Source organism: Syzygium oleosum, unplaced genomic scaffold (assembly GCF_021117445.2).
Source record: "Syzygium oleosum isolate NSW1041296 unplaced genomic scaffold, Sole_v2.1 Sole_v2.02, whole genome shotgun sequence".
In the NCBI taxonomy this organism is placed as follows: domain Eukaryota; kingdom Viridiplantae; phylum Streptophyta; class Magnoliopsida; order Myrtales; family Myrtaceae; genus Syzygium; species Syzygium oleosum.
Window position 1 is genome coordinate 8,393,612 of NW_026607486.1, and position 10,185 is coordinate 8,403,796.

Sequence of the window (10,185 nt, forward strand, 5' to 3'; positions counted from 1 at the left end):
GGGTTCGGGGTGTGACATACTGAACTTGGCGTAAAGTGTGTGTTCTCTTAAGGTCCATAGTACTTCACTTAAATGCACCTCATGCTCTTCCGGGCTCTTCGAGTATACCAATATGTCATCGATGAAGACTATGACAAACCGATCCAAGAACTCCTTAAATACCCGATTCATCAAATCCATAAAGGCAGCTAGGGCATTAGTTAAACCAAAAGGCATCACTGTAAACTCATAATGCCCATACCTCATCCTAAAGGCCATCTTAGGTATATCCTCTTTCTTAATCCTCAACTGATGATACCCCGTCTGTAGATCGATCTTAGAAAACACTGAGGCTCCTTGCAATTGATCGAATAGGTCATCAATCCTCGGCAGTGGGTACTTATTCTTAACGGTCACTTGATTCAACTGCCGGTAGTCAATACACAACCCCAAGGTTCCATCTTTCTTCCTTACAAACAATACCGGCGCTCCCCAAGGAGACGCACTTGGGCGGATAAAACCCTTGTCTAATAATTCTTGCATCTGGACCTTTAACTCCTTTAATTCTGACAAGGACATCCGGTACGGTGCCTTTGAGATCGGCTCAGTTCCTGGGGCTAACTCTATTACGAACTCCACTTCTCTTTCGGGTGGCAAACCCGGTAATTCCTGAGGAAAGACTTCGGGAAAATTGCACACCACGGGTATCTCTTCCAATTTTGGCTCCGCGACTGTCGGATCAACCATATTCACCAAGTACCCTTCACAACCCTCATCTAACAACTTGGTTACCTCAAGCGAAGAAATCCAAGGGATCGAGGTTCCTCTTCGGTTTCCCATAAACTCAAATTTAGGATGTCCAATCGGATTGAATTGGATCACCCTGCTACTACAATCCATCACGGCTTTCTGCTTAACTAGCCAATCCATTCCGATAATCACATCAAAATCGAACATGGTCAATACTGCCAAGTCTATCCTTTCCTCTCTACCCCCAATCACTATCTTACAGTTAGGACACCCTAACGAGACTAACACCTTATCATTCAATGGGGTCGTCACACAAAGCATAACCTCAAGCATAACCGGTTCAATTCCAATCATTCTAACAAATTGCTCTGATATAAACGAGTGGGTAGCCCCCGGATCAAACAACGCATACGTAGCATGATCACAGAGAGAGACCGTACCTGTGACCATGCCTGGTGTGTCCTCACCCTCCCTTCGCGCCATCGCATACACCTTCTTTACGCTGGCGGTCTACCCTGAATAGCCGGCAGGGGATTTCCTGCCTGATTTCCGGCTCGGGGGTGCTGTGGTTGGATGGGCGGTCCTACTGGATGTTGTTGAGGGCAATGTCTTATCTGGTGGTCTATGCTCTCGCACTTGAAACATGCCCCAAACCTGTTCTGTGGGTGGTTCATCTTCCCGATGTTCTTCTTTACGGGAAGGACAAAACGCCTGTTTCCCGCCATCGGCTTCTTCCCGAAGCGGCGGTTTTCCTTAGCCAGGGCAAATCGTGATCCAGATACGGCGGCCCTATCTGTTATATCCTGCTCGATAGCCTGAGCCCTCTCATATAATTCCTCATAAGTTCTCAAATTCACCGGTATCAACTGACTGCGAATGTCGGCTCTCAGTCCATCCCGAAACCTTCGCGCCTTGTCCTCAGGATGATCTACTATCCTTGGTGCAGACTTAGACAGCCTAGCAAATTTTGCCTCATACTGATCCACAGTCATCTGGTTCTGACGCAGTCTAAGCAAAGCTGTCATCTTCCTTTCTCGGGCACTTACCAAGAAATACTTCTCGTTAAAAGCCTGAACGAAGGCCGTCCAATTCTAATCCACGCCCGTAGGAAACACTTGGCCCTGCGTGGCCTTCCACCAGTCATTCGCATTACCCTGAACCTGGTACACTGCTAGCGTCACTTTCTCTGCTTCAGTGCACCTTAATAGAGCAAAAGCCTTTTCCAACTCGTCGACCCATATAGAAGTAGCCTCAGGATCCCCTATTCCTTCAAACTTCGGTGGTTTCAGCTTCAAAAATTGCTCCACCAACTGATGTATCTGTCTATTCCCAACTACCTGAGCCTGCCCCTGATTGGCCTCATTCCTATTAACAGCAGCAGCTGCTGCGGCCTCAGCAGCTTGGGCAATATTGGCAGCCCTTTCTTGAGCCTGCCTTCCCATCAGATTTCCTATCTCCTGTAGTGTCCGAATGACCTCATCAAGCCTTGGGTCTCTCGCTTCTTGGCCCATTGCACTCCACTGACCTCTTATCCCCATTCCTCTGCTCATCCTCACAGGTTTTCTCACTACTCACCTACCTGCTATAATTTCATTCAGGAATTAGAGACCTAGGCCAAACTATACGAGTCTATGGTCCTAGGCAAACATCACAATAATGAATCACTCAGCAGGCAGTCAAACACGAGCAGCATGAAGTCTCAACCCAAGAGATATGCGTACTTACCTTGGGTCCTGCCGCACCTGCACTTTACAGGTCATTCACAACAATCACTCAATCATGCAATTCAAACAGTCTGGAGGTACACGTAGAACACAAGACTTCCTATTCAGCTACCCCATGTCATCGCTCCTTATCACTCCAGACTTCGACCGAGTTGGATCGAGCTGACCTTGCTCTGATACCAAATCAACGGGGGATGTCACGCCCCGAGCCCTACAGCACGCGACAACCTTACCGCGGTCGAATTTGTGCGATGTCCCAGGACGCATTGCCGACCCAAAACCCAGAACAGAGAATAATACACATGCGGAAGCAAATAAACACCCATACATAAATGAAACATGACCAAGGATAGCAACGACATCATAAATACAAACTTACATTAATACCAGGGGATTTACAACATTCAATACACAAAGATATATACAAACCAAAATGGGTCAGTAGCCACTAACATCAAAAAGGGGTATGTGGCTCGGGTCGGTCAGGGTACTAAACCTAAGAAGGGCTCCTTTCAAAAAGTGTCGGCCGTAAACCTAACTATGGTCGAGGCTAAACCTTAGGGTAACCAGTCCGGGTCGGATTTCGAGGACTCGGACGAATCGTCAGACGACTCGAACTCAGAATCCATAGAATCTGGCTCGGACTCGGCCTCCACAGGCTCCTCCTCGAAATCATCCTCTAGCTCTGGCTCCAGTTCCATCAGCTCCGGCTCAGGATCGGACTCCCACTCCATCGGCTCATCCTCCTCAGGATCGGAATCTATCTCGAAGATGACTGGTCGGGGGTCAGAATCCTCCTCGGACACGGCTTTGGGGCTGGCCACCTCCCCATCAGCTGTCTGTGGATCCCAATGACCTAGCCCGTCTATCGAAACATCAAAAGTCTTAAGGGGTCCATAAATGCCGAACTGGTCCCGAAAACACCAACCGAGATACTGATGAGCCTGGAACTGCGACTCGCCCACGTCGACCCAAACGGTAGTAAAATGTCTAACATAAGTCTTCCCATCCCCAACCGGGTACTCGATCACCGAACGCTCTATGCAATACGGGATCCCAAAATGTATTGGTACGCCTGCCATCCTCAAGGTCGGAGGTCTGAAATGTTGGGTTTTAACAACAATGAGAATAAATCTCAGCGAGTAGGCCCCCTAAACCTAAACTAGGCTAACATGCACCTCTAGAACAAGCAACTACATAAACATACAGTTCATTATTCAAACGACTTAGGCCCTCGGGCCCAATCAACATACCATTGACCCTACAGGTTAGGCACAATAGTAACACTGAGTAAATCAATTATGGCACATACACATTCTCAATTGGCCATAATCACTGGCCATGCACATGCTCATACTCATTAATATGCACTTCGCACACGAGCCAATTTTTCATTTAATCACCGACCCGCGTTAAACGCATCAGGTCCGACCCGCGTTAAATGCATCAGGTATGTCACTTTCCCATCAATCTCCGGCCCGTGTTAAACGCATCAGGCTCATGACACAACCTGCGTGAACGACGCCTCAGGTTGGCCATCTTCCGATAATCCGGGTATCGTCCGGCGTTAAACGTCTTAGGACGGGTTCAATACCCTCGTAACACGCATCAGGGCTTATGTGATCACACGTACACATTCCACCAATTATTATCTGAACCCTGCGTAAAACGTATCAGGGCAATTTAGGCGATCACATGCTCATGCCAATCGTGCACACTCACATGATGCACATGTTATGCCAATGCTTAATATGCACCACTCATGGCCATAACATCCGAAACTCGGGCATTCATAAATTCCACATCGAGCATTCATTTTTAACTTAGCCACAGGCTCAATTTAATATATCAATGTGCCCAATTAATCAATTAAATCAATTCAGCCACGGTGCATAATTGGCGCTCGTAAATCACACAATTAAACCATTAAAATTGCACAAGTCCATGGCCCACAAAGCCTCTCAATTCACGGCCAAACTAACACTTAACATTGCATCACATAATTGATCACAATTCATTTAGAATTTAGCCACATCATGATCAAATCAAGGCACACATGGTAATTCATTGATCCCACAATGACCAGCCACTAATCAGTCCACTCTAGGCCACTAAATCACCATCAAATCATCACATTAGGCCACCTTAATCACCTCATTACCAGCCCTAATCACCATCCACTAATTAACCCCTAAAACACCCTAATTAAACCCCTAAACCTATCTAGAATTGCACAATAGCCTAATTAAGGGTTAGGATTTCCACTCACAAGGTTTTAAGCTCCAAAAGTGGCTGAACAAGGGGGAGAACGGGTTGGACGGTCACCGGCTCGTGGCAAAACCAGCAGTAATGCCGGTGGCTCTCACGGCGACGAACGGTGGGTTGGCGGCCCATGGCTAATCACGGCGCTAAGGGGGGTTGCTGGTGACGGTGGTGGTGTCACGGAAATGCAGAAGGAAAGGCGAGGTCGGCTGAGGTGGCGCGCGGCGGCGCACGTGAGGCGGTCACGGCCGGCGGCCGTGGTGCACGAACGGCGATGCACGGCCAAGGTGGGCGCTGGTGGTGGTGCCGAAATGAGAAGGAAGAGAGAGAGAGAGAGATGGTCGAGTGGTGGTGGTAAAGCGAGATGGTGACGGCGTACGGTCCCGGCGGGCGGCGAGCCGCGGCGGCGTGGCCGCAGCTGGGCTGCTCCGGCAGAGCTGCTTCACTCGGCAAGGTGGAGAAGGAGAGAGTGAGAGAGTGGCGAGAATGAGAGGGGAGTGGCCGGTTAGGGAGAGAATGATAGGAGAGAGAGATTGAGAGAGTGTTTAAGCCAAAGCCTTGAGTGGGAGTGGTTGAACCACTCCACTCACAATGTCCAAACTAACCACTCCACTAACACATTGATCTAAGGGCTGAAATTCAAGCACCCATCATTCACATCCAAGATCAATGGCCAAGATTGGTTCTAACACAAAATATCTAGGGGCACTTTGGAGATTGAGCAAGAGTGGTGGGGGCATTATGGTCCAAGGATTTTCGGCCACTAGGGGGCTGATCTAGACCAAAATTAAGCCCCCAATTTTCGGAATTAAAGCTTAGGATCCAATGGCAAAATGGTAATTTTCCACTTCCGGTCCGAAATTCTATTTTTCGATCATACCGATCCCAAATATGATTGGTTACACTAATACGACGTCGTCCTAGCAAATAGCCGCGTACGTCCGTGAAATTCAACACCCAAGTCCGGATTCAATTCCCGATCAATTTCGCTCAAATGCGATTTTAGCATCTCTTACTAACGGGCGGCTATTTAGGGGTTACGCGTATCGACTTAGGATTACTCGAGTCGTGACGGTCTCGATTTCCAAGAGAACGCGAAGATTTATCGCTAGTTTCGGGGGTTGCGTTCATTCGGAATAAGTTCAGGATTGTTCGCCACGTGTATTCTCGGTCGTGCGGAATCACCCGCGATCCTATCGTACGTCGTTGGCCAAACCAAATCCATCACCCTCCTTGGGTCGGCCCACATTGGCCCAAAATATTCCCTCGTCGTTCCTCGGAATCGAAGCTCGATTCACGGTCGAGTTCTTGGGTCCGCGTACCGTTTTCCTAGTTAGCCATTCCCTATCGGTCAGTATCCCGAGAATGATCAGTTCCGGGCGAGACTTACTAAAACGAAATGAGAAATACATATCCATTTCATTTATCAAGAAAGTGGGTCGAATTCAGGATGTTACACCCTTCATTGGTCGTATTGGTGCGACGTCCTAGGATGCGTCGCAGACCCAAAACCCAAATAAGAGAATAATACACATGCGGAAGCAATCATACACCAGTACATAATTAAACCTGACCAAGGTAGCAACACATACCATAAACACATACTTACATTAATAAAGATAATATACAATATCCATTAATAGAAATATACATAAACCAAAACGGGTCAGTAAGCCACTAACATCAAAAAGGGGTACGTGGCTCGGGGCGGTTAGGTAATCTATCTAAAAGGGCTCATTCCAAAAAGTGTCGGCCCTACCTAACTATGTTCATGGCAAAACCCTAGCTATGGTTAGGCTAACCCCTATGGTACCCAGTCCGGGTCGGATCCCGAAGACTTGGATGAATCATCGGATGACTCAGACTCAAAGTCCATAGACTCTGGCTCGGACTTGGCCTCCATTGGCTCCTCCTCGGGATCATCCTCCGGCTCTGGCTCCAGCTCCATTGGCTCCGGCTCGGGATCGGACTCTCACTCTATCGGCTCCTCCTCCTTGGGGTCGAAATCCAAATCGGACTCGATGATGACTGGCCGGGGGTCAGAATCCTCATCGAATACGGCGTCGGGGCTCACTATCTCCCCATCAGTAGGATGTGGGTCCCACTGGCCTAGCCCGTCGAACGGGATGTTGAAAGTCCTAAGGGGTCCATAGAAGCCAGTCTGGTCCCGGTAGCACCAACCAAGATAAGGATGGTCCTTGAGCTGTGGCCCGCCCTCATCGACCCAGACAATGGTATAATATCTAATATATGCCTCCCCGTTCCAACCGGGGTACTCGATTACCGAACGGTCTATATAGTTCGGGATCCCAAAACGTGATGGTACGCCTGCCATCCTCAAGGTCGGGGGTCCAAAAAGTGGGGTTTTAACAACAATGAGAATAAATCTGTGACATCCTGAATTCGACCCACTTTTGTGATCAATGAAATGGATATGTATTTCTCATTTCGTTTTAGTAAGTCTCGCCCTGAACTGATCATTCTCGGGATGCTAACCAATAGGGAATGGCTAACTAGGAAAATGATATGTGGACCCAAGAACTCGACCGTGAGTCGGGCCCCGACTCCAAGGAACGACGAGGGAATATTTTGAGCCAATGTGGGCCGATCCGAGGAGGGTGACGGATTGGGTTTGGCCAACGACGTACGATCGGATCGCGGGTGATTCCGGACGACCGAGAGTACGCGTGGCAAACAATCCTAAACTTATTCCGAACGATCACGACCCTCGGAACTAGCGATAAATCCACGTGTTCTTTTGGAAATCGAGACCGTCACGACTCGAGTAACCTTAGGTCGATACGCGTAACCCCTAAATAGCCGCCCGTTAGTGAGAGACACTAAAATCACATTTGAGCGAAATTGATCGTGGAATTGAATCCGGACTTAAGTGTCGAATTTTACGGACGTATGCGACTATTTTGCAAGGACAACGTCATATTAGTGTGGCCAATCATATTTGGGGTCGGTATGATCAAAAAATGGAATTTTGGATCGAAAGTGGAAAATTACCGTTTTGCCCCTAAGCCTCATGCCTTAGTTCCGAATTTTGAAGGATAAAATGGTCTTAATCAGCCCCTATTAGTGGCCGAAAATCCTTGGACAATAAAGCCCCCATCACTCTTGCTCATTCCCCAAATTGCCCTTGGATATTTTGTGTAAAAATCAATCTTGGCCCTTGATCTTAGATGGATTTGATGGATGTTTAAATTGTGGCCATTGGATTAGGCCTTAGTGGGAGTGTTAGAAGGGTAATTTTTAGTGGAGTGGTTCAACCACCCCACTCACCCATTTTCACAAAAACCCATCACCCTCTCTCTCTCTCTCTCTCTCTCTCTCTCTCTCTCTCTCTCTCTCTCTCTCTCTCCCCTCATTCCCACCACCACTGGCCACTCAACTCTCCCTCACGCCAACTCTCCCTCTCCACTCTCTCCTCCCCTTTAGCCACGTAAAGAAGCCAGCCCCGCCGGAGCAGCCCGTCACCGCGGCCACGCCGCCGCCGCTCGCCGAGGCTATTCACCACCGCCCGTCCGCCACCATCTCACCTCACCACCACCACTCGACCATCTCTCTCTCTCTTCCCTTCTCATTTCGGCGCCACCGACCAGCACCGTTCGGCCAACCCTTGGCCATGCGCCGCCGCCCAAGTGCCGCCGTTGCCGCCGGCCCGTGACCATCTCACCACCGCCTCAGCCACTCTCACCATTCTCCCTCTCTCATTTCTGCCTCACCACCATCACCCCCTCTCTCTCGCCATTTGGGATCAGCCCCGAACCGTCGCCGTCGCCGCCCTCGAGTCGCCGTCGTGGGAGACGCCGGCGTCGCCACTGAACCGGCTTGAACCAGCCACCATCCAGCCCATCTTTCCCCCTTGTTCAGCCACATTTGGAGCTTAAAACCTAGTAAGTGGAAACCCTAACCCTTAATTAGGCTCTTGTGCATTTCTAGATAGGTTTAGGGGTTAATTATGGTGTTTTAGGGGTTAATTAGTGGCTGGTAATGAGGTGATTAAGGTGGCCTAATGTGATGATTTGATGGTGATTTAGTGGCCTAGAGTGGGCTGATTAGTGGCTGGTCATTGTGAGATTAACTGGACTTTATTAGGCTAAATTGTGGTTTAATCGTGAATTATCATGTGTGCTTTGATTTGATCATGAAGTGGCTGAATTGTAAATGATTTGTGATCAATTATGCAATGCCTTATTGGGTGTTACTGTGGCCGAATGATGAGAGGCATTGTGGACCCTAGACTCGAGCAAGTTTTAATGGCTTGATTGTGTGATTTTTGTGGGTTAATTATGTGCCGTGGCTGAATTGAGTATATCGTGGCATGACTTGAGCATTTGATTGTGTTAAATTGAGTGCCCAATGTGAATTTTACGAATGCTCGAATGTGGAATGTTATGGCCATGCATTGTACATAATGGGTGTTGGCATAACATGTGCATTATGTAAGTGTGCACGATTGGCATGAGCATGTGATCACCTAAATTGCCCTGATGCGTTTTATGCGGGGTTCAGATAATAATTGGTGGAATGTGTATGTGTGATCACATAAGCCCTGATGCATGTTACGCGGGGTATTGAACCCGTCCTGAGGTGTTTAACGTAGGACGATGCCCGGACTACCGGAAGATGGCCAACCTGATGCTTTTTACGCGGGTTGTGTCATGAGCCTGATGCGTTTAACGCGGGCCGAAGGTTGATTGAGAAATGATAGACCTGACGTGTTTTACGCGGGTCGGACCTGATGCGTTTTACGCGGGTTGTGTCATGAGCCTGATGCATTTAACGCGGGCCGGAGGTTGATTGAGAAAGGATAGACCTAATGCGTTTTACGCGGGTGGGACCTGATGCGTTTTACGCGGGTCGGAAGTGAATTGAGAAATTGGTACGTGTGCAGGTGTGCACAAATGAGCATGAGCATGTGCATGGCAATGGTATGTGTGCGAAGTACGTATGGTTTGGTGTAAGCATGTGCATAGCAAGTGATCGTGGCCAATCGATATGTGGATGTGCATTGCTGGATTCAGTGTTATTAGTATTATGTGCCTAACCTGCAGTGTCAATAATATGTTTGATTTGGGCCGAGGGCCTAAGTCACTTGAGTGCTGGACTGATGTTTGATTAGTTGCTTGTCTGGAGGTGCATGTTAGTCTAGTTTAGGTTTAGGGGGGCCTACTCGCTGAGATTTATTCTCACTGTTGTTAAAACCCCACTTTTCAGACCCCCGAACTTGAGGATGGCCGGCGTATCAATACGTTTTGGGATCCCGTATCGCATAGAGCATTCGGTGATCGAGTACCCCGTTGGGAACGGGGAGACTTATGTTAGACATTTTACTACCGTTTGGGTCGACGTGGGCGAGCCGCAGTTCCAGGCTCATCAGTATCTTGGTTGGTGTTTTCGGGACCCGTTCGGCGTTTATGGACCCCTTAGGACTTTTGATGTCCCGATAGATGGGCTAGGT

The 10,185-nt window shown here is 48.6% G+C and overlaps 1 protein-coding gene across 1 annotated transcript; it reads right to left on the reverse strand.

The window, feature by feature from the left end:
• Positions 1–3,010: 3,010 nt before the first annotated feature.
• On the reverse strand, positions 3,011–6,663 carry LOC130137042 (uncharacterized). The gene is made up of 2 exons (XM_056307735.1): positions 6,529–6,663; positions 3,011–3,361 (listed from the first exon to the last, which is right to left on the reverse strand). Exons 1-2 carry the CDS (start codon positions 6,661–6,663, stop codon positions 3,011–3,013), a joined length of 486 nt encoding a protein of 161 aa, XP_056163710.1.
• Between the last annotated feature and the right edge of the window lie 3,522 nt (positions 6,664–10,185).

Excerpts from the sequence above, each read along its gene's own strand:
- LOC130137042 (XM_056307735.1), bottom strand. The coding sequence starts at position 6,663 with ATGGAGCTGGAGCCAGAGCCGGAGGATGATCCCGAGGAGGAGCCAATG. Across the intron at positions 3,362-6,528 it reads CGGGATCCGACCCGGACTGG|TTCGGCATTTATGGACCCCT; the intron begins GTACCATAGGGG and ends TTTCGGGACCAG.